General features: G+C 36.0%; 1 protein-coding gene across 3 annotated transcripts in view; it reads right to left on the bottom strand.

Annotated features, from left to right (window-relative positions):
* TRMT11 (tRNA methyltransferase 11 homolog) overlaps positions 1-26019 on the bottom strand; it is a 57876-nt gene that overhangs the window by 20499 nt on the left and 11358 nt on the right. For all 3 annotated transcript variants that reach the window (XM_043439345.1, XM_043439347.1, XM_043439346.1), the window contains 8 exons: positions 22148-22229; positions 21952-22044; positions 21523-21657; positions 20644-20800; positions 11963-12043; positions 9170-9334; positions 7239-7311; positions 6969-7100 (listed from right to left, as the gene is read on the bottom strand). In XM_043439345.1, the coding sequence (XP_043295280.1) occupies positions 6969-7100; positions 7239-7311; positions 9170-9334; positions 11963-12043; positions 20644-20800; positions 21523-21657; positions 21952-22044; positions 22148-22229 (918 nt within the window). The remainder of the gene's footprint in view (positions 1-6968; positions 7101-7238; positions 7312-9169; positions 9335-11962; positions 12044-20643; positions 20801-21522; positions 21658-21951; positions 22045-22147; positions 22230-26019) is intronic.

Raw genomic sequence — 26019 nt, forward strand, 5'->3', positions numbered from 1 at the left:
ACATATGTTAACTGTCCACATAATCCATAAACCATCTGCATTTTTAAAAAGCAGCAGTTTAATTTTTTACCTGTATAATATGAGAGAATACCGATACGTTTTATTGAAGAATGCCAAGCATTTAAACCACAAAAATACAAGATGACAATCTGACCCTAAAGGATCCCGCAAGAGCACAAGAAGACAAATACAGTACACAACAACTCTCTGACATTCCTGACAGACTGATTCAGCTAGGGATTTTTATAAATTCCCCAAATATAAAGTCCACTACACCATATGTTTTCCCCTTTAAAATGAAATGTCCATGCAAAATTTTAATGACATCTTGAGACCTCTAATAACTTTGTTATGTAAAGATAATTGAGACAAACTACCGCTAGAACATGACAGAGGACATCAATCCTCTGCCATGAAACAGAACCAGTCACGATAGAGAGCGGCTGTGCCGCACATGTACTGTACTTGGCGAATGAAGAGGACACCAAAAAGCACAGCAGTCCAGCTGCAGTTCACAGCCTGACATCTGATAGGCTTTTGGCATCAATCCTGGTAGAAGCAGCAGGTAACAAATGTGGGGGAAACAGTTATGGAGCAGAATTCAGAAGAACAGTAGGAAAGAGGGCTCCCTAGGTATGTGCACCTTTAAGAACACCGGGATTGCCAGTTTTTGTTTTCTTTTTTTAAATCTTCATACATTTCTAGATACACAGTTTCTGCAAACATTTCTTATATGGGAAATCTTAAAGCTCTGATCCCCCTTATCCCCCTCTGATCCCTTAAAGACTGTCTCCCCCACCCCTCTAACTGATTTATCTAGGTCCCCGTGACCTTCAACAAGCTCTCCCTCACTACCTTGACCACTTGCTCAGAACCTTCACCACCCACTTACCAAACGACATTCATAATGCACCTCACTTCATTATCAGTGGAAGGAATTCTCTTGAAGTCATTCTCTGCCTCCTTCCCCAGGGCTTTCCAACAAGTAATGACCATTTTGGATTTCATCTCACCCCACAATCCTCTAATGCTAACTGCACAATCAGAAATGTGCTCTTATAACATCAGCTGATGTCAAATTTGGAGACTTCATACAAGGCATTTATGATATGAAAGAATACATTCTATATCACAATTGACAGACTAAAATAATGATAAGAGAAAGAAAATATAGTTCTGACCTTAGGCTTGCAAGCAGCAGGGCTTCTAGATGTCTGAAACTGTCAAATTTAGTAATGTACCCTTTTTTAAAGAAAAGAATCTTATTTTCTGGCAAAGTGACAAGGTATTATTGTTAAAATGCCATTTAAATGTATACAAATATAAATTCCTCATGCTTATATAATCTGTATAATTATAAAACCCAAGATAAATCTATAAATCAAAGGACAAAACCCATACATTTATGACATGAATAAAATATGCTGGGAGGGATTGGGGGCAGGTGGAGAAGGGGGCGACAGAGGATGAGATGGCTGGATGGCATCACCAACTCAATGGACATGAGTTTGAGCAAACTCCGGGAGTTGGTGATGGACAGGAAGGCCTGGCGTGCTGCGATTCATGGGGTCGCAAAGAGTCAGACACGACTGAGCAACTGAACTGAACTGAACTGAACTGAATATTAAACTGGTAAAACTAAGTCACTGGCATTTGGCTTAACAGCAGAAAAACATATTTACATATTCTAGATTATTTTTTTTATTTGATCTTTGAGTTTGAGCATGAAAGGACATCATTTAGGTTATCATTATCATTAACAAACTTGTTTTTAACTTACTAGTCTTGAATGAGCCAATAAATTTAATCACGTACTTCCAAAATGTACTAAAAAATTAAAAAACAGCATTTAAAATCATCTACTATATATTTATTAATATACTTCATACCAATGGATTGTCTGCAATCTGTTAAGTAGGAGCTATAAATCTGTACTATGCCCAGATTATGATGATGGAATGGTACCTTATCTTAATTCTGTTTTTACTACTATCCCCCTATGATATAAGCAACTATTTAAAAATCCACATAGTTAATAGTCAGCTAGAATAGGTAAATCCACAGAGACAGATAAATGGTTGGAAAGGAAAACAGCAGGAGAGATTGTTTGTGTGAATGGGGTTTCTTTAGGGGATGATAAAAACATTGTGGCATTAGACAGCAACTATGGTTAAATAACCTTCTGGCTATGCTAAAAATCACTTAAAACCTGTGATTTTTCTGGACTTCCTTGGCAGTCCAGTGGATAAGACTTTGCTTCCCAATGTTAGGGGTGTGGGTTCGATCCCTGGTTGGGGGAGCTATGATTCCACATGCCTCGTGGCCAAAAAAACCAAAATATGAAACAGAAACAATATTATAACAAATTCAATCTTATTTTAAAATAAAATAAAATTGTGATTTTCATGGTACACAAATTAAATTTCAACTTTTTTTAAAAAAGGGAAAAAAAAAAACCCTATATTTATACATAGGTTTTCCATCAATCAGTTCTGACAGTCATTTATCTTCCTGTGAATCTTCACGCCTCAGACTATTTCCAAATGTCATTAGAGTTGCACTTCCCATTTGAGACACAGATTTTGTGATTGGAGCACTTACTGAAAACAATTTAAAGAATCATTTTTTTCTGTTTCCCAGATGAAAAATGAAAAATATGTTCTGTTCACTGCTCTGAGCCACCACAAAAATTCATTTCTATCACAATTAAAATTTACCCCCAAATCCTACTCTGGAGTCCTTTATCAGACTTCTTCACTTTGTCATCATTTTTATCACAAGCTTAGCAGTTGGATTTCTATGAAAGGACATCTTTCACAAAGAAACACAGTTCCTAATCGTTTCGTGTGGTTATGTGGAACCTGGACAAGAAGCTACAGTCACTCAACAGCTGAGCAACTCCTATTAACATCAAACACACAAGTTGAATGTATGCCCTGACCAAATGAATGTTACACAGATCTTCAGGGTCATTTGCAAACAGTTGAAATTGTGAATAAACTCACAAATACCAAGAGTCAACAGTAACTTTATGTGATAAGTTTCTACGAGTAATAGGAGTAAACTACTAGAAGAACACAGATGCTAGACTGATGTATTCTGCTGGGAAGGGTTGGGAAAGTGTCAGAGGTCATAACAATTAAGCCTGTCTTAAAAGATTACCAGAATTTTACAGCTGAGGAAAGAAGAAAGAGTATATCAAGCAAAAGGGACAAAATAAAAAAGGTAAAAGGATATAAAGAGTACAGAGTGTCTTGATGCAGGCCCCAAATCCAATATACTAGAGCAGGAAGAATCTGGTCTAGACGAAGCAGAATTTGTTGAGCAGCAGTTTCTTCACCACAATTTAAATTGTCAAACAGTGAAAAAATCCTTTTTCAATCATCAGTTTTGACAATTCTTCACAAATAACTAAGCTGCGATGTTTTTATTATGCCTTACAACTTTCAAAATGTCCCGGGTTTAAAAAACATAAAAATGTTCTGGGTTTAATGAATAATACCTTAACTTGATTATAATGTGCAATTCTTATTTTTAAACTTCAATCATATTAACAGGATTTGGTTGAGTAAATGAATTCAACAGTAGGACTAAAAGCCAACATCACTATACCAAAAATACAAAAGTTTTCCAATTAAGCTGTGCCAAGGCACAGTTTTAAAATGAATTCTTTATTCCCAGTCTAATAAAAAACTATATCTGCAATACAACATAACCAAACTAATTCTAGGTTGTTTAATTCACAAGCAAGAACAATATTTCAAACTTTCACAGATGACTTTAGTTTTAAGTACATCTAATCGAAACAGTAAAGATTTGGGGTCATGTTTGCTGCAAAGGTGAAAACAGTTCATTCACTAATATAAACTCATGACAAATTAAGTTCATTAATAAGATCACTTCGGGTTAAGACACAATGGAAGGAGGAGGAGAAGGCACAATGGAAGTCTAGTAATGAACATCAGAAGATCTGGAAATAACTCTCTCAGACAAGTTAAGTCAGGGAAGAAAATGCCACAGAAGTCTTCCTATTTGTCTCCTAGCCTGGATGAAATTTGCCCTTTGATAAAACATCTAAAGCTTAAAAAAGAAAAAAGAAGTGATAAAAAACCTGCCTCCTTTTTACTTCTAAAAAAATCCCTTTGGTTTTATGAACTTGGAAATTTCCGCTTGTCAAAAACTAGTAAAAGAGAAGTCCCTGAAGAAATACCCTAGCCATTTTTTAAGATCTTCACAAATAGTCAAATAGTTAAGTGCCTCCAATTTGACTTTTCATAACAACAACATAAAAAGAATTATAAAACATACTCATAACCACATTTAATTTCAATTATAATTAAATAATAAACTACAAAATAGTGGAAAGTCAAAAAATGCCAGAAAATAAGAAACACGAAAACTAATGAGGATATTTCAAAAGGACAGAGCAGCCACCTCAAAGGGACTCCCATAGTTTCAAATCTAGGACGATTTGAGTAACAAAATCATGATAGAATTAAATTATAACCCAATGAATAATACTGGAATCTCTGAATCCATACCAATATAAATCAACAAATTAATGGGAAGGAAGGGGAAATTAATCCTTATAGAATGCCAATTTACAAATGCAGAAGGAATGATGGAATAGCAAACTCATCATTATGGTGGCTGTCAACAATAAAACAAGATATTGGTGCATCCTGGGTTACCATCCCCTGGAACATACTAGTTGAAAAGAAAATGGTAAATCACTTTCTTTATCAGAGTTCTGATATTTCTTTATCAGAAATGATAGTTTCTCCACTTGACGGAACAACATGACCAGATGATTAAGATCTCCAGGAGGGGCCGCTTCTATGTGACCCATAATGCAATGCACTACACGGTATCATCTCTGTGGTATTCCTCCCAAGAGCATTACCAGAGTCTGGTCACGGAAGGAACATTGGATGGACCTGGTTAAGGGTCAACCTTCAGAATATAAGCCATGTACTGTACAACTCTTAAGGACACAGAAGATAAGGAAAAGACTGAGGAAGTATTCCAGACTGGAGGAGAATGACATGATGGATCAACGCAGTACATTTTCCTGGAGAGGCTATAATCAGTAAAATCTGAAGGGGTCCAAGATCGGACAGAAGCACTATCAGTGCTGTTTCCAGACTTTGGGGCTTGATGGTGATTTGACAAGAATGCTCTTGCTACTGAGAAATGCAATGAAATATGTAGGGGTGATGGGAAATCATATCTGCAACTTCTCAAACAGTTCCGAAAAAGATTAATGACTGTGGGCATTAATGTAACATGTGAGAAAAACAAGGGTAGAGGAGGTTATGTGAACAGTTGGAAAATGTAGATGAGGGGAGGAATTAGAGCTTTTTGTACTGTATTTGAAACTTTTCTATAAATTTTAAGTTTACTTCAAAATAAATTATTAAAAACTTCAGTCCTGAAACTTGAATTAAAACAAAAAGACAAGGAAGCTTGCTGCTGGAATTTAGCTTGTCTAAGGCAGAAGACCCTGATGCTGGGAGGGATTGGGGGCAGGAGGAGAAGGGGACGACAGAGGATGAGATGGCTGGATGGCATCACCGACTCAATGGACATGAATTTGAGTAAACTCCGGGAGTTGGTGATAGACAGGGAGGCCTGGCGTGCTGCGATTCATGGGGTGGCACAGAGTTGGACACGACTGAGTGACTGAACTGAACTGAAGGCAAAACCACTTTTGCATAGAAATAAGCAAACATGCTCTTTTCTGAAAATATTAATAAAACCTCATCTATCATTTCACATACCAGGTACCCGAGATCTTGGCAGGATGCTGAATTAAGTGAACACAGCACAAGGAATGAAATCAATGAACTAGTCAGCTTTTAACTTTAAACAAGTCATTTCACTCCTGAGAATTAACTTCTCACATTTCTAAAATTAAGAAACGATTAATTTCTTAACAGAACATAAGCTCAGTGTTAAGGGGTTCAGATACAAATGTGCACAGTCTTATTGCCAATAAACAAAATGCAAGACTAAAGTTAGCGCATGTAGCTCCCAATGTGACATTTATAAAAAAACAAGAAAGCATAGCTTCCAACTGCTGAAAGACCATCCACCATTACAAAAACACAAACAAGATAAAACTGTTCTAAAATTCTCTTTGTATAATTATGTATAGGAAATATAAACATTAAAATAATTTTTAAGAAAGATTTCTATAGCAGATTGAATAGCCAAATCTTGAGCTTGATACTGCTTTTCAACTCTAAAGATTCTATTTTGTTCAACACATCTTGTCTTTCATTGTTGGTGTACATAGCTCTGTTTGAAATTAATAATTACTGAATAATAAAACCCAAACCACTAATGTTGAACATAATCAGGGCTTTAAATATATGCAAAGCTCTTATTTTGGTTTTAGTTTTTTAAGATGATCACAAGAGCCAACATATATTAAAGCTAACAGGCAGTAAATAGATTAATTACTCAGCTAAGTTGTTAAAAATTACCTAGGTTTGTGGCCTGGCAAAAGAGCTAATGAACAGCTGACACATAGGCCCTGAACTAAGAGTGATAAACAACAAGGGCAAACTTTTGCACTTACAGGTCAGACAGTAAATATTTTAGCCTGATGGACCACGTGTGCTTCTGACACACATTCTTTTTCATTGCCTTTTTCCCCTCTAACAGCCCTTGAAAAAGGTAAAAACCAGTCTTAACTGCCTTACAAAAACAGGCTAAAGATCATATCATGCTCACAGGCTGTAATTTGCCAACCCCTGATGTAAAATAAAAAGTTCAAAGCAATTCAATCAATAAGAGGAAGGGGCCTGTCTTATACAACGTGTTGGTAAATAAAGGCTATTGTACCCATTAAACACAAAGATATTCACTCTGAATATGATTAGAGACAGGGGAAAAAAGCATGTTAGATACACAAACACCAAAATAAAAACGAAATTAAAAGTAAAATTATTATTATTACATACTCTGGTGTGTATACTGGTAACCAATAGACCAGTCTTCCACCTAATACGAGGGCCTCTGCTGAGAAGTTTAACAGGTCAAAAAACATATCACTCAGATGATAACTCAAGGAAACAGGAACGTGGCTTTCTGGACTAGACAAAACAAAATTTCAGAATCAGTGAAAAACTTAAAAACCAGTGAAAAACTAACACTATTAAACTCAGTTAATTAAAAAGAAGCAATACGCTTCTTCCCAAGGTGGTAATATATCATATTTAATATTCACTTACCATTTTTCTATTCCCTTTGGTATTTCCTTCTGGGAACCTGTTCTTCTTGTAGATTCTCTAATACCATACGGAGCTAGAGAGAAAGCGCAGGGAACACGGACAGTCAAAGGTCACCCCATCACCACTGCCAAGCAGGTGGACACCACGTGCCTCCAGATGTGACATCCAGGAAGAACACAGCCCCTGTGCACCATTCCAGCGGAGAAGGCAACGAGAGGGACACTCTCGCTGACACTGGCAGGCAGGCAGGCAGGCGGCTGTGTTCTTCAAAATGTCAGCGTCACGCAAGACAGAGGAAGGCTGTGGAAATGCTACAGATTAAAGGAGGCCCTAAAGATATGACTACTAAAAGCAATGCCTGACATTAGACTGGATACTGTACTTCAGGGGAAAACATGCTATAAAGGAGTATTACTGGGTCAACTGACAAAACGGGATGAGAAACTACAGGTTAAAGCACTGCACTGACTCAATGAAATTGATAACTACTCTGGCTATCTAGGGCTCCCCAGGCTCAGTCGCAAAGAATCCGCCTGCCAATGCAGGAGCACAGGTTCGATCTGTGGGTTGAGACGGTCCCCTAGAGGAGGAAATGGTGACCTGCGCCAGTTATTCTCGCTAGGATAATCCCATGGACAGAGAAGCATGGCAGCCTGCAGTCCATGGGATTGCAAAGAGTTGGACAGGACTGAGCATGCATGCTCTCTGGCTATCTGAGAGCCTACCCTATTCTTGGGAAATACACACTGGAGTGTAGGAAGGTAAAGGGCCAGGATGGACACAACTTACTCTCAACTGATCAGGAACAAAACTACATATTTTTATAAATACATATAGAGTGACAGCAAGTAATACCGTAGGTTATAAATAAAAAGCCACCCAATTTCCATGAGTATATTCATAGTGACTTTACAACGTGTCCAATTCTTTGAGAACTCATGGACTGTATGTAGTCCATGGAATTTTCCAGGTCAGAATACTGGAGGGGATAGATTGTCCCTTCTCCAGGGGATCTTCCCAACCCAGGGATCAAACCCAGGTCTCCTGCATTGTGGGCAGATTCTTTACCAGCTGAGCCACAAGGGAAGCCCAAGAATACTGGAGTGGGTAGCCTATCCCTTCTCCAGTGGATCTTCCCAACCCCAGAAATCAAACCAGGGTATCCTGCATTGCAGGCGGATTCTTTACCAACTGAGCTATCATTGTAATGCCTTGGTAATTTTCCTTTTGGTAGATCTGAAACCACCTAAGTTACCAAAGAACTGAAGAGGTCTGAGATGGAAGGGGTGAGATACAGCTTGCCACTATGTACGGATTTACAGTCAGAGACTACAGAAAGGGCAGATCTATTCTTAGACGGGATGCCTGAAAAGCCCAAGAACTCAGAAGGCAAGAGAAACAAGTTCCTATGCACATTCCTGAAGCTCAGTGGGTTCACAATCCCAGTGGTTCACACAACTCCAGATTTCTCATAACTCGAGGAAGAAGATGCCAGTTACAATGGGCGTAACAACAACAACAAACACAAAAAGTCAGACACAGAAAATCTGAGATACCTGAAACTTTCTTCTCCAAAATCTGATCCCATAATTGCAAATGATATTTTGGCTCTAGTTGGTATAGTAACAACCAACTACAGTTAAACATAAAACAAATATAAAAACAAATTTATGTCTTGAAAATAAGCTGAAGAGAAAAAAGGGGTGACAAGTTAATATACATAGTTTAGAAAAACAAAACCATGTAGTTAAATTGGTGTCCTGCCCTACATTTATCATTTTTTCCCTTCTCATGATGTGAAGAAGTCAGGAGTGGGGGGAATGCTAGTACAAGTTGGCTCTTTTCTGTTGTACTTACACACTTTGTACATTAAATGTAAAAGACCTTAGGAACCCAATGCTACTCTTACTTTGGTATAAAAACATACTTACGATCAGTGATGATTGCATCAAAATATGTGCCCTTCCTCCACGAAGGTTTAGATGCATCTGAAACCAGGACATCAAGGTAATACTTCTCTAAACCATACTGACGAAGATTTGCCCTAATGTTTTCATCAGGTCCTCTCCATTTCTGGTTTTTCCTACTAGCCTTTCCTAAAGGGAAAGAAAAAGGAAAACAGAACTAACAAACAACATTCTTAACTCTTGTCACTTAGCTAAAAGCAATGCTTAGCTCATCCAAACCTACATTAACTCAAATAGAACCTGCTTTTGTTTAAAATTTTAACTTTATTTATAAAAATGAACAATTATTTTTATTTTAACTTATTATAAAAAATATTCTGAACAGTAAATTGTAGTGTTGTCTAATTATCCTTTCATGTAAAACGGTCTTAAAACACTCACTCAATAATTAATGCATTCAAAGCACACTAATAAAGATACAGGGCTGGTTTGGCAGAAACCAACACAATACTGTAACGCAACTATCCTTCAATTAAAAATAAATAAATGAAAAAAATAGATATAGGGCTGAATAGAACATGGTCCTTTTCCTCTAGCAATGAAGAAATACTGATGAACCAGGTAAATGGAGCAGAAATGAAGAGAGCTAACTTCGGAAATGCAGTAGCAGTGACCATGGAGAGAGGAAGTAAAAGGGAGACACGAGATATGAAAGGTTAAAGTGGGGGCTCAAGGGAAGTTCAAAAGTTTTAGTTCGGAGACATGAGGAGATGATGATATCATCAATTAAGATCTGAGAAAGCAAGAAGAAAAACAAGCCTAGGAAAAAAGATGAAATTCATTTGAGATACATCAATCTCGATATACCTGAGGTCCTATAGAAGATTCAGAAAGAGATATTCAGCAGGGAGTTAGAGGCCAGAATATATATACACTGGGAGGTATCAGTAAATAAACTTAAGCTAAATGTATAAGAATGAATGATATTTTTTATTAATGTAAGTGGCAGTTATATGTTTGTTCTATAATTTCTCTATTTTTATAAGCTCCTCTGTATTACGATCTACTTCACAATAAAAACGAAACCTAAAAATTAAAAGAAGATGAATGACATGACTCTGCACAGTATGTAACGCGATAGAAGGGGCCAACAAAGATGCCTAGAGAAAAGCAACATGTAAATAGACACTGAAGAAAACAGCAGGGCCTTCAGGAAACTGAGAAAGAAACAGACAAAGAAATCAAAGTACCATCCAGTGAAGTCACTGAAGGAAACCAAGGGAGGCATTGTGAAGGTCAACACTGCCAAATACTGCAGACCTGAGTTTTCAGTAAGCATGGAAGCTGGAGAAGAACAGGCAGAAGACAGTTAGGAGATGAAAAAGAGGAAATAACAAGTAAATACTAGTCTTTTTAAGAAGCACTTTGGCAAAAAGAAGAGGAAAACAAAGTAGTAGCTAGGAGGAGGGCCTCTATAGGGCTGACAGAAAAAGTTTTGCATTTTTAAAATAGAAGAAATTTGGAAGTATTTGAGAGTATAGTAAGAGATGAGAAGCACAGGAAACAGGGCAAATCTAACAGCACCTTGGATAAGCTCTGAGGAAATTCTACCTCAATCAGAATTCTACCCAAGCAGACTGAGAGGTTATCACATAACTTTTAAACATAACTCATTAGAGTTATAAAGAGAAAATTTAAAATGAAGCACATAGGACAATATCCTTAAAGCAAACATACTGTTTGTACTAAAAGCAAACAGGAATAATTCTTGGCATTCTGTCTATGCTAAAATACTACAAACAGAGACTATCTTTTTCTAGTTAGCCCATTTAGGTGAACTTTATAAAATGTTATTCATTCTCATTATAGTACTAAATTCCTTACAGTCAAGGTAGGAAAAAAGGCAGTTCATCAAATACAATATATTAAATTATCTCAAGAAAAGGAAGTCTAATAAATTCTCACCTATAGAGCAATTTACACTGGGTGAGAAAAATAAAAAGCATGTTTTACAGGCTGATTCTAGCTACAACGATGAAACAATAACATAAATACAATTTCAAAATCAAAGAAACTTTACATTTTTGTTAGGTATCAAGAAATATTTTTAGATTGATTCAATTTCATGCAATCACACTTCATTAGCGTAGCTTCCAGATTTTAAAAGTGTTTTCCAAAACTGCCTCAAAAGCAAGCCAATGTTTATTTCACACTGCTCTCAGTCTAATGCAGAATCTTTAAAGTTACTGTCACCTTAACTGCTTTGAAGATGTTTTGGTCAATTATGAAATCAAAAACATATACGGTACTCAAGGACTAGAATACTTCATCAAGTATACACGTAACAAATGACTGCTAAACCAAAGAATGGTGCTAATTTTTAAATAGAAACTATGTTTTACTAAGGTGAATACACTAATTACAAAAGGCTTAGTTAGTCCCTCTCCTACTTTTTTCCCAGCCCTGAAGTTTTACAACCTTATTGATTGCCTACTTTTTAAAAATCTAAGACCAAAAATAGCTCTGAAAGAAGGGCTTTTTGTTATTCATCTTTAGTTCCCCTGGGAGGTCATTTTGCTCACTGGATAACTTCATGAAAAGCAGATACCCAATGAAACGTCTTACTGTTGTAAAAGTAACTAAAACTATATTATATCGCAACTCTATATTTTCTATATTTTAACATTAAAAACAGATGTATAACGCCATACATAATTATTTAAGTATTTTAAAGGCACATTTGGTACAAGAGCAAAGACTCATTTGCTCATTTGTTATAGAGGAAAGACTATAACACTGTCTAGAACCACTACTCACCCAAGCCATGAACAGTATTGTAGTCTATATCTGTCCCATATACGTATGCACCAAAATGAGCAGAAGCTATCAGAAGGCCACCTGAAAAAAATCACACAATTGTGATCTGTTAACCAGAAAGTCCCAGACTCTTATTTCTTCCTCTATTTAATCTGATCCAGATTCTTACAAACTAGCTGTAGGCAGAGTACCCTGGAATGACCTTGGTTCTGGCCATATTTAACAGGCTTCAGGATGAAAAAAACTCCTAACCTGGGCTCATCACCCTGGTTAGAAAGTAAGAAATTAATATATGTCCTGGCATTACTACTTGAAAATTCCCAGCATTACTTTGGGAAAATTATTCATTTTTTTGGTGAAAATAAGGTGTTTAGACAGTTTCCTTTTATTTTTGAGAAGTCTATGTAAAAGCATCTTGCTCCCTTCTTACAAATAAACATATAAGGCTGCTACACAAAGAGCTGGCAATAAGTAAGTTCTGACAATTGAGCTTAATTCTCACTGAAGTCAGAGTTTCAGATAAAACTTAGAGGGCATAATTAATATATAAGAGATTCATTGTTACAAAAATTAAAATATGAGGACAAGTAACAGTTACTCCTATAATCAGTGAGGTAATTATCTCATTTTAAACTGTAAATACAAATTTCTGAATAACTATTATCAGACATAAACAAAAATAGTTAATACAACAGATCTTTTTACCTAGTGCTATAAACAAAGAAAAAACAAATGTCCTAATCCAATCTGAGGGGACTAAGTAACTTGGTAGGTACGACCAGTTTATATGGAAAAAAATCCTAATAGAAATTAAAAATTAATGAAACCCTTAATGAAAAACGAAAGGTAATAATATTTTTAAATTGTTTAAGAACAAGAATTCACAAAGTTAATACCTGTTCTTTTCAGTGAACTTCACCTTTTAAATTACCCAAACTAAAAATGTTCTTAGTGGTTGGGTAAATCCTAATAGCTTTACTGCAGAAAGATCTGCCAGTCAATATGAAATCAGAAATATACAGAAACATATACTTAAGACAATGGACGAACTTGGATACGAGGAAATAACTAGGGCTCTTTCCATTCTATCCTTTTGAAATGCAATCTCTAAAATTAAGATGGGTAGTGCCTCCAGAGGGTCAAGATCTATAAATCTTGTTTTAGGATTTATAGATAGATATAGATCTATGTATCTATAGAGATATAGATCTATAAATCTATAAATCGTGTTCCTTCCATAGTCATTTAAAACATAGTTTAGTAACATGTACTTAAAACTACTTTGCTCGGTGAAAAATAACTGACTACTTCCTAGTGGAGCCATGAGTAAGAGAGATGGAAGCCTAACAGCACAGCAGAAATCAAAACTAGGTTCCCCCATACGAACTACAAAAAGCATTTGTTTGAGGAGGTAAAGTAAGACCTCCTAATTCTTAGCCTATAAATGGAACAGTCAAAATTTAGGAAAGACACTGTATGTAATGACTTGAAATACTCATTAAAAAAAAAAAATCACTTCATCCAAATTATGAGGCATTACTACAATTCTGCCAGTTAAGGCAGATACTCACCTAGAAGAACTAGTTGTCAAGGGGACCAGAAAAGCTTTCCTGCGCTTCCTTAAACAGAGCCTTATCCATCTGGCTAGAGTGAGCTTTGAGAAGACCCAATTTATAGCACACTGCTGAAAGGAGATGAATACTGTTAGACTGCATCTGTTAGTCAACGCTGTACTCTTTAAATTTTTTCAAGTTTTAAATAAAATCACTGTAAGTTAGCTTCTCTGGTCACTGGGTAATCATTGTTAATCATCTCATTTTATTTCAATTAAATTGAAGCATTTTTGCATTTAGTTATACCTCAGATGGAGTTTCCTTGGAAGCTTTTTGGTGGAAGAAGGGGTAATAAAAAAAGGAGGGGTGAAGTGTTGAGGGGGCAGATAATGCAATTCACCCAATTTCTTATTATGGTATCAAGTGTAAAAATACCACAGTGTGATCTAGACCAGTAAACCAGTGTTTTAATTTCTTATTACTTAAACAGTAACCAGTTTAAGGTTTGGGCAGTATCTTATAGGCAAACGGACACATAACTGAACTTTATAATGGAGAAACTAATTTATGATTTTCACCTGTAAAGATTTAAGTGGAAAGCTATATAAAATGTGAAAATCAGAACTGGGCTTTGGTTTTGCTGAAAGAAAAGGAGGAAAAATTGTGATACTACTTCACCTATGTTACCCTAAAAGAAGAAAACAAAATACAAAGAACTCTAATAAACTGGCAGCTTATGCAAAAGGATACTGCCAGAAAACAGAAATTCTACCAAAAATGGGACTACAGAGTGGTGAATCAAATGGGAAGCAGAAACTATTGAAAGACCCACAGAGATCCATTGTCTCTCTCCTAACTTCCTCTTCTTTTCACAGTCTCTTCCCAGAGCTAGGACAGTGGGTATCTCAACACCTTAATCTCACATCTATCATTCTGCAAAGATAAAATTTTAAAATTTTACTCTTTTCCTTACACCTATGGGCCATCTGAAGGTAGAAGAAGCCAAGGAATACACAACCAGTCTCCTGGGTATATTCTCCACTAAAGGAGTTGATTCATTTGAGAAAGGAGAAAGGGAAAGGAATCTGAGCTATGGCTGCAGAGCTATGTCACTGCACCTGCAGACACTGGCAGACACTTATGCCAATTATTTTCATTATAAACAGGGAAACAGAAGTTTACAATTTTAACCCTCAATTACTTTTTTTGCTGCCATAATTTGCAAATAGTTGCAAATTATGAATATCTTGGAAATCAGTCAAAGAAAGAACTAGGAAATGAACTCATAGCCAAATTGTTCATTGTAACAATTCAATATTGGCTATATCTAACATCTTTCACCAAAAAGGATCTCAGTGCTTAACAAAATAACTAAAAAATGATAAACAGTACAGTTCACTGTCTACCATGCATCACACAATTTCCTAAGAAGTTCATATACATATCTTACCTCATCTACCCTCACAATGTATTACTTACTACAATTTTACAAATGATGAAATTGAGGCCCAGACCAGTTAAGGATTTTACTCAAAGTCACAAAGTAACTGATAAGAGTAAGGACTTAAAACTCACTCTCTCTGCTGTTATGGTGGCCTATAAGCAGGCAACCTCCTCTAGATCAGCAGCAACTGAAGTAAATGTTTATCAGGCTGCTACTTAGATACACAAAAGTAAAACTCTGTTATTTAACAAATTAGATTAAGTAAGGCTACACACTCAGTTAAGAGTTGTATGCCATTCACAAGTCTTATATCACCTCACAGGTCAGCCTGTGGTAGGTATTCAACTGATGCATCCTCATCACTCCTTTAGTGATGTTCATATTAGAATAGCAGTACTTTCTAATTACTGAGAGCTGATCCAGGATATGTATCTTCTCCCTTGGAAAAATGGAGATGCAAAACTTTAAAAAAAAACAACAACAAAAAACCCTTACTACAATGAGAATCAATGTATTTGCTGAAACAGAAATGAACAGTGTGCTTCTGCAGCTTATAATGTCATGCTAGACAAGACAGCAGACTGTCTAAAAGAAAAAGGAAAAGGTATTTAGGTAGGAAAAGATTACATCTCTCCTTTCAACTTCCCAGAAGTTCTCTAACCTACTCTATAAGCTTGAAAATATCCCAGGTCATAAGTAGTCTGTGGGGAAAGCATTTAGGAAACTAATAAATATCAATTTTATATCTTTAAAACAGAAAAGGGATTGCACACTTAAATTTAAAAACAAACAAAGACTAAAAAGGAAAAAGGACAAAAATAGCCAATAGTGTGTGAAAAACTATGACCATGGAGGAAAGCACTGGGCTGCTTATTTCTCCAATCCTTCAGAAGGTACTACCCATCAAAGAGGGAAAAGGCCCAGGAAAGAGGACAAACTGCTTAAAAAACTCTTGCCTGTTTACAATTACTGGCCATTATCAGTTTTAAAGGTGGAGCCAGTGGTAAAAAAAAATCCACTTGCTAATGCAGGAGATGTGAATTTGACCCCTGGGTGAGGAATATTCCCTGGAGAAGGAAATGGCAACCCACTCCAGTATTCTTGCCTGGAAAATTCCATGGACAGAGGAGCCTGGTGGGCTACAGTCCATGGGGTTGCAAACAGTAAGACTAACTGAGCACCAGTTTTAAAACAAAAGCACTAAAAGCTAAAGTCTTAAAGCTACACTTAAACAACAAACACAAATTATGAAATGTATTTTAGCAACGTCTTTGGAAAGATCCTCCTGCAATTTTTCATTAACTGTCCTGCATAGTGCAATTAATTCTCCATTAATTGTCCTTATGTTGTCATTGTTCAGTTGCCAAATCATGTTCGACTCTTCGAGACCCTATAGACTGCAGCACACCAGGCTTCCCTGTCCCCTGTCCCTCACCATTTCCCAGAGTTTGGGCAAGTTCATGTCCATTGAATCGGTGATGCCATCCAAGCATCTTATCCTCTAACTGTCCTATACAAATACTCAAATGACCAAGATATACCCCTCACTCTAAAGAGCTGCCCTAAAGCAAATTAGGGACAGATCTCTCACGCCTTACTACACTAAAGGTAGTCAACATCTTGACTGCTATGGAAGTTAGCATTTCATAATATGCCCAGCCTCATCCATGTCAAGGAAAGAAAATTTTACCCATACTAGTAACTATTTTTATACTTGTTGATAGTGCCTATGTGTGTGTGTGCACATGCATATTAAACATGTACATGTATGTATCTCATAAAAAAAAAAAAATCACTCCCCAGAAAAAGGTTTTAGAAATCCAAGAACAAGATAATTAACAGAGGGTCAGCATTTGGAAAAAGACAAATTAGATTTATTCCTCACAGCAAACAAGAAAATAAACTCCAAATGCATCAGAAATCTAAAAGGAAAAAAATCAAAACTACTGAAGAAACCATAGCTGAATTCCCCTATAACTTGGATGTAGGGAAAGCTATTGCCTGGTTTAAAAAAAAAATTTTTTTTAAAAGACAGTTATATGCAAAGTCAAAAGAAAAATGGCAAACTGAGATAAAATATTTTATGTATTTATATACATTAAAACAGGAAAAAAAAGAGGGACTAAAATACAAAGTATTTTTAAAAATAAGGGGGGAAACCACAATATCTACAGAACAATAGGGAAATGACTTTAAGAAAATTCAAAAAAAGTTTCATAGCTAGTCCTTAAAATAGAAAGTTATTAGACTTCACTCATAATAAGAAAAATATAAATTAAGATTACACTGAGATAACATTTTCACCCAATGGACTGGCAAATTTCAAAAGCCTAATACACTCTGCTGGTGAGGCTGTGGGGGAACAGGGACTCCTATACATTGCTGGCAAGCAAGCAAAATGCCATAATGGAGAGTAACGTCGCCACATTTAACAAAATTACACACACATATACACTTCAACCTGATTTCCTAATTCTAGGAATTTACCCTAGAGCTATATTTCCAACACTATAAAAGTATATATATAAAGATTATTCATTGTAAGCATTATTTATAACTGTGAATGTGGGAAACTACCTACATCCAAGCTTAGGAGATTGTCTGAATAAATTACAATATGTAAGAATCTGCCTGAAACGCAGAAGACTGAGTTCAATCCCTACGTTGGGAAGATCCCCTGGAGAAGGGAACAGCTGGCTACCCAGTTTTCTGGCCTGGAGAATTCCATAGACTGTATAGTCCATGGGGTCACAAAGAGTTATTAGGCACAACTAAGCGACTTTCATTTCATTTCAAACCCATGGAGTACGCTATAAGATACATGAAAACAATCTCTATGAACTAAAGGAAGTGATTTCTAGGAAATATTGTTAAGTGAAAAAAGAAACCTATAAGGATAGAGTAGAATTTGTAGTATATGTGAGAACTCACAAGTTCTAAACTATGCATATATGTTTAGTTATGTATACATACAGTATGTATGCATGAATATGTGTATTTGCATATGCATTTATATACATATTATATATATACATATGTATATATATACACACATGCATTTCCAAGTTGTCTGCTGAAAGGGTATAGAAGCAAAAATACTTAGTACCTAGATCTTGGTTTCTAATATTAATACCATTCCCCACTAAAAGAAATAAGAATTTCTAAGAGAAATGACTGATTCCAGGGTCTGGGGAGGTAGGAAATGAGCCAGAAAGAAGGAGGTGCTTTAAAAACAAAAAAAGACTACAGGAACATATCACAAAGACAGATCCAATATGAAAGGGCTCGCACATGGCAAATCTGGGACAATTTGAGCAATAAAATAGTTAAGAAAAAAATGGATTAAAGGCCACTTGGGAAAAGGAAGGGAAATCCATTAATTCTTATTATCAATAGATAAATGAATACAAAGAAAAAGAAAGAGATTTTGCTTATAATAAGACAGGTGTCCACTGGAGGGAGTGCTGAAGACAGAAAATCATCCCTTTGTAGCTGAAGTCAAGACTGGTGTGGGCGAGAACTGTCAATCAGCGCTAAACCTGACAACCAGAGGGGTGGGGGTGATTCAGATGTGTAGAATAGAACCTTTACAAGACCCTGGTGTGTCTCCGTACAGACTGCCTATTAACTGCAAGGAAAAAAAATAGTAACCAGTGCAGGGGGGTGGGGGGGGTGGAATCAAACACCATCTTAACCAGTTGATCAAAATTAACATTACCAATGGGTAGAGATGGGTACTATGTGGATGCCCTGAGAAGGACACAAAATTACGAATGCAGTGGTCGAGCCAGGAAAGTATGACCCCTTAATCTAACCATAAGGAAACATCAAATTACCCAAAATAAGGAATATTCTGGATAAAAAATAAAGAGAGGAGGGATGATATCCCAAGTTTCATAAAAGAAAAAGACTTCAGATATATTCCATATCAAGGGATCAAAGAAATGCTGACAACAAAATATAGTACCTGATGCTAGAATGAAAAAGAAAAAAAGATGGTCTAAAGGACATTCATAAGTCAACCAACAAAAATGGAACACTAAATACCAACACTAAAGTGCTATATGAAAAGTATGTTTACTAACAGTGAAAACTATACTGTGATTATGTAAGAGAATATACTTATCATCAAGAAACATATGTTAAAATGTTTGAGAAGTAAAGGAGTATAATGGATGCAACTTACTTTCAAATGGTACAGAAAGAAAAATACTGTGTATATAAAACATAATGAGAAAGTAAGTGATAAAGCAAATAATGCCAAATTTTAACAGCAGTCCACTCTGGGTCAAAAATATGTAGGTTTTCTTTCTCTTATTTTTATTCTTGTTAACATTTCCATAAGTTTGGTATTATTTCCTGTCAAGTTCAAAGAGTTGGGGAGGCACTTAGGATGATCAGGATAGGAATGAAAGGAATGGGTAATGTGTTGGGGGTAGGATATAGACAGACAACGGAGGAGTGGAGCAGAGACGCACCAAGACTGATCTAACAACTCAGGAAATTATTCCATCACTCAGAAACCTCTTGACCGTGATTCTATTTGCTCCTCATGTGCTGTATTCCTCACGTTAGTTTATGGTACAGTAGCTGGCTGGCAGACCCTAATGCTGAGAGAGGCAGTGCTATGACAGAAAGGGCACTGAGCTCTGGGGTCAGTCTGCTTGAGTTTGAAACCCATGAGATTTATACAACGCACAACTTTGGGCAAGTCATTTACTCTCTCTCTGTGCCATAATCTCAGGAAGGTTTTGTAGAGTATCTCAATTTCAGCAGCTTTAAAGAGTTAAACTAGATAGTAACCTTAGAGTTCTCAGCTAGTACCTGACATGCTTCCTATTCAACAAATGGGAGCTCCTGCATCATCACTGCTTACAGTTTCTGATGAGTTTCTGACAGGGAAAGACCGCTACAGTGAGAAAGTCCAATCACACACAATTTATTCCTACACAATCTGAATATAGTGAATTTAGTAAGGTGAACCTAATTGCGAGTACTCCATAAACATAGGCAAGATGGAAGAAAAATGGGTTAAAGCAGGAAAATGTCCTCAGACTGAGCTGAAACATCCTTGGACTTCCACACAAAGTTAACTACAAGGACACCCAATCAAGTGCGGACAAAATCCAGGTCATGGCCTCAGCAGTCACGCTCTAGGCCACTGATACTCAGTCACTTTTCTTATTTTCAAACTCCACATGTGAACCTCCACAAGCCAAAGATAAGGCACATTAACCACTTTTTATGTAAGTATATGATTGCCAATTTTAAAAGATGAATATTTTTTAAAATCATGTCACTCAAGTCTTTCTTCCTCAAGTTTTCCTGATTTTTTAATCAAGTACAACAAGAAATTTCCTATATAAAGAAACTGTAAAGCTTTACAACATTTCTATAATGAATGGTATGCTCCCCTTAGTGGTCTACTTAGGGGGAAAAACCCCACAAAATTCTAAGAAATTTAATAAAAATAAAAACAGAGCCCATAGAATTCTTTCAGCATTATCTTTAGAAGTAGCAAAAATGTCAAATACTAGCTATTATACAAATATGTGGTTGTCTCTTATTTAGTGATAAATAAAAAATTATTATATTTAATCTTTTAGCAAAAATAATACTATGCCCTTGACTAATATAAACAAGTAACATCACTACATTAGTTAAAAACAATTAAATAAAAATACCTGTTCCAACAAATGGATCAAATACAACATCATTTTTTTTCACTTTTCCATGGTTGGCCATGATGAATGATAAACCAGCATCCATGCTTGTATTTCCAATAAAGTGTCTCTTTTTGACACTGTATGACTCAATAAGCTCTCTCTGCCCATCTGCAATCTAGATCAGAGATATTTTTCAATAAGTATAAATCTACAAAATAGATTTAAAATAATTATTCAAATTAAACCCACAGTATCTTGATGACAATAACTTCTTTCCACTTAATCACTGCTTCATGTAAAAATGTGACTGAGGCAGTTACGGACATACACTTTTTATTTCTTAGTGTGTTCCCATTTACTTCTGCTTTTCAAAGTAAATTTGAATTGAATTTGAATGCAATTATTCCAGGAGCTGGTAGGGAGCTCTAGCCACCTGTTATTCTCCTAAATAGCAATATCCCGTAGCATAAACCACAGATTCCATTTGCCCACTCAGTGACTTAGGGAAGTGAGCAGAACTGTTCTGCAGTAATTTCATTTAAGAATGGAAACTTCAATCACAGAGCTCCACAAATGAGGAGCCTGCTGTCACAGCACTCTGCCTTTTCTCTGCTTTTATTTAAAAGTAGTTCACGCTTTCCGACAAGTTTTGGGTTAAGGTTTCCAGGTACGTAACCTCCTACCTAGGCCCCACATCTTATAATAATCCTCTTGCATTTCATCAGAATCTCTGGAAAAGACAAAACACACAACCACATATTTTCCACCGATTTTAATTCACACAGTAGTTCTGACTCTTCAGCTCCTTTCAAGTTTTACATATAAAGAGTCCAATTCAAAGGACTAACATTTCAGTTTTAAAGAAAAATAAAACAGGCAAAAAGAACACTTGCTTACCCATCTACCAAAATAAATATTATGTGGATTTTCAGGGATGTGGTTTGGGTCCAAACCATAATCCTCCAAAATAGAAAATACATGTTGTGGCTTCTTTAAATTTACTTTCCCTTCAAATGGCAGAAATTCAAGTGCCTAAAAAATAAAAGTAACTCTAAATAATATAAATATATAAAAGGAAAAATAGTGCTTATATAATAATTCCTATCTTGTAAGTCTGGTATCAGCATTAAATAAGACAAAACATGAAAAGTGCTTAGCATATAATGTGGTACAAAAGCACTTAGTAGACACTGGGGATTCTTACGCATCAACGGTGGCTATTTTACATTAATCTCATAGGTCCTTTTAGCTTTGCTTTTGGGTGTGTGCTCAGTCGTGTCCAGCTCTTTGCGACCACAGGTTTTGGTTTTTGCTAAATTCACTTACATCTATCCGTTTGACTTTTTCTTCTTGTGTCAATGTTTTATTAAATGTGTGAATCTTTATTTTATATGTAGAACCTGAATGTAGAAATGGAACCTAAAATAAAAGCAGATAAATTCTTTAAGTTTTGTACATAGTACACATGTAGATAGTACAGTATCTACAGATATGCTTATATAAAACCATATTTGCTACGTACCATCTTCTCTACAGGGTAGTTTTTAAGAGAGCTGTACAGCTCCTCTGGACACTTTCCATGACCCCACAGTTCAAATATAGACCTAGGAAATAAATGATTGGCACTAACCTCAGTAAAAAAAATTAGTTCATACAGTAATATGTAACAATTATTTCATTAGTTCTTCATGCTCGCTCCACCAAAACAATTACTGCCTATGTTTCTAAGCTATTAAATGAGAAATACGTATCCTGAAAACAAATATAGCTTAAGTCTACATTACAAACACAAGTTGAACTTTACACAGAAGAAGAATTTATAAGTCAAGATCTTTTTTGAAGTCTTCTTCATTATCATTTCATTTTTTTAAAAAACTAGAACACAAATGATGCCATAAAAATCACTTCTTTTAATGAAACAAAGTGCAAGAAACTCAATCTTTCCCAATATCTTCTACATAAAAGGAAAAATGACTGGATAAAAATGTTACCATTGATATCTAGCCATATTTGATAACACTTAGTAACTGTTACTTTTAAATACAAAATTCTTACTATGAAAAAAGTCTCAAGCTTATATCTATTTTAAGGAATTAAAAAATTAAGCAAAATTTTATTGCAATCAACAAAACCGTTTTTAGAATCAGTTGTAATGAAACTTGATCTATATATTACAGTTTTGTGCATCTAAAATCAACTACTTTATGATTAGAAAAAATGCTGCTCTCAGGACTGCAAATATTATCCTTTGAAAATGAATTCCTCCTTTCCCTTGTACTGAATTTATAGAAATAGGGCCTCTACAATTACACTGCTCTTACTTAGCTAAGTTAGAGCTAACACTCAATATAACTCAAAGTACCAGGGACTGTTTTAAGGCCATTTAATATTAATTCAGGCACTCCTCATAGGAATCCTGAGGTAGCTGCCAGTATCATCATCCATTTAACCAGTGAGGAAACTGAGGCACAAAAAGATTACATGACTCTCTCAAGATATACAGCAATTTGTAAGGTAGGATTCAAACCCCAATCCATCTGACTCCAGAATCCATACACCACTTCTCTATGAAAAAAGACAAGAACTCCAGGCCATTCAGGAAAGGCACAGACGATGCCACAATTCATAATTATCCCCAATGAACTATTATACAGTAACAATAAAGGAACTAATGCCTGGAGTGATAACCCAGATTCAGTAAGAATAATACTCCATATCCTCTTTCAGAAAGAATTTATATAACGACAAATTTATATGTAAATGGAAAAATAAAAATATTCAATATATAACGTCATAAGCTTCCATTATAACTGGCACACTGGAGTAACACCTTTTATGATTTAGATTTTCAGAGTAAAATGTTTCCATATATATGACTGCACTATTATGATTCCTATTTTAGAGATTAGAAAACTTACATGGATTGCTACATTTCCCATGGGTGCTATATAAATAAGCATGGGTGTCAACTTATTAATATCAGTATGATCAAAAATATTTCACTGATTATAGCAATAATAATGAAACCTTTCTGACAGATGATGCTTTAAGAAACTATCCTTCAAAGGAAGGAGGGTTAGAACTGGGAAATGTACACAGGCAGCACCAATCATTTCTGTAATGGTTTATTTTTTTTTTTAATTGTGGCAAATTACCCCAAAATGTTGAGATTTAACAAGGTAGGTACCTAGGTATTTGTTATATTTTTCACTCTGTAAAATGCTAAAAAAACGGTGCATGTTAAAAATAAGTCAAACAAAATCAACTTTCAATCCCTATTCTACCACAAAAAAATCTGAATTTGTTAGTTTTGAATACACACTTCTAATGTCCACTATTCAAGAATAATTAATGCTACAATTAGAATTGTGAATTTTATCCTCTGAAAATGAATTCCCCTTTATCTATTAATTATAGACAGAAGGCCTCCACAGTGATACTACTTTTACTTAGTTATCATTTAAGATATAACCTCAGCTATGCAAAATATACACAGACTAAAAAGCAAAATCAAGTGGGCCTTAGGAAGCATCACTATGATGAACAAAGCTAGTGGAGGTGATAGAATTCCAGCTGAGCTATTTCAAATTCTAAAAGATAATGCTGTGAAGTGCTGCACTCAATATGCCAACAAATCTGGAAAACTCAACACTGACCAAAGGACTGAAAAGGGTCAATTTTCATTTCAATCCCAAAGAAAGGCAACGCCAAAGAATGTTCAAAGTACTGCACAATTGCACTCATCTCACACGCTAGCAAAGTAATGCTCAAAATTCTCCAAGCTAGGCTTCAACAGTATGTGAACTGAGAACTTCCAGATGTTCAAGCTGGATTTAGAAAAGGCAGAGGAACCAAAGATCAAACTGCCAACATCCGCTGGAGCAACAAAATAGCAAGAGAATTCCAGAAAAACATCTACTTCTGCTTCATTGACTATGCTAAAGCCTTTGACTGTGTGGATCACAACTGTAGAAAATTCTTAAAGAGGTGGGAATACCGGACCACCTTACCTGCCTCCTGAGAAATCTGTATGCAGGTGAAGAAGGAACTGCTAGAACCAGACATGTAACAATACTGGCTCAAAATTGGGAAAGGAGTATGTCAAGGCTGTATACTGTCACCTTGCTTACTTAACTTATATGCAGAGTACATCATGAGAAATACCAGGCTGGATGAAGCAGAGCTGGAATCAAGACTGCTGGGAGAAATATCAATAACCTCAGATATGGTGATGACACCACCCTTATGGCAGAAAGCGAAGAGGAACTAAAAAGCCCCTTAATGAAAGTGAACGAGGAGAGTGAAAAAGCTGGCTTAAAACTCAAAAAACTAAGATCATGGTATGCAGTCCCATCACTTCATGGCAAATAGATGAGAAACAATGGAAACAGTGAGAGACTTTCTTTTCTTGGGCTTCATTATCACTGTAGATGGTGACTGCAGCCATGAAATTAAAAGGTGCTTACTCCTTGGAAGAAAAGCTATGACCAGCCTAGACAGCATACTTTGCCAACAAAGGTCCATCTAGTCAAAGCTACAGTTTTTCCAGTAGTCAAGTATGGATGTGAGAGTTGGACCATAAAGAAAGCTAAGCACCAAAGAATTGATGCTTTTGAACTGTGGTGTTGGAGAAGACTCTTGAGAGTCCCTTGGACTGCAAGGAGATTCAACCAGTCCATCCTAAAGGAAATCAGTCCTGAATATTCACCGGAAGGACTGATGCTAAAGCTGAAGCTCCAATATTTTGACCACCTGATGCGAAGAACTGACTCTCTAGAAAAGACCCTGATGCTGGGAAAGACTGAAGGCAGGAGGAGAAGGGGATGACAGAAGATGAGATGGTTGAATGGCATCACTGACTCAGTGCACATGAGTCTGAGCAACCTCCAAGAGTTGGTGATGGACCGGGAAGGCTGGCAAGCTGCAGTCCATGGGGTCACAGTCAGACACGACTGAGCAACTGAACTGAACTGAAAAAGCAGCCAGGGATATTATTTCATAATGTTGCACAAGTATTACACAACTGTTTATTGTGCCATTACTCAAATGCATTCATCAAAGATATGAGCTTTGAAGGAAGCATATAAATCTGGTTCTCAATAAGCTATTTTAAGCCTATAAGATTTATCTTTGGAATTCAAACATCTCTCAGAGTCATAAATTTTAATATGCTAATATACAGTGATAATTATTCAAATGACATGTTTTTTAGTTTTGTTTCCATTTTCTGGTCATTTTTGTTGACTAAGTAAAACTCATTAACAAGCTTCAATTTATGAGATTAGATTTAGCAATGCAGCTAGTTTTCAATTGTTGTTGTTAAGTCACCAAGTCGTGTCCTTCTCTTGGGACCGGATGGATTGCAGCACGCCAGGCTTTCCTGTCCATCTCCGG

The sequence above is a fragment of the Cervus canadensis genome, chromosome 20 (assembly GCF_019320065.1).
Source record: "Cervus canadensis isolate Bull #8, Minnesota chromosome 20, ASM1932006v1, whole genome shotgun sequence".
Classification (NCBI taxonomy): domain Eukaryota; kingdom Metazoa; phylum Chordata; class Mammalia; order Artiodactyla; family Cervidae; genus Cervus; species Cervus canadensis.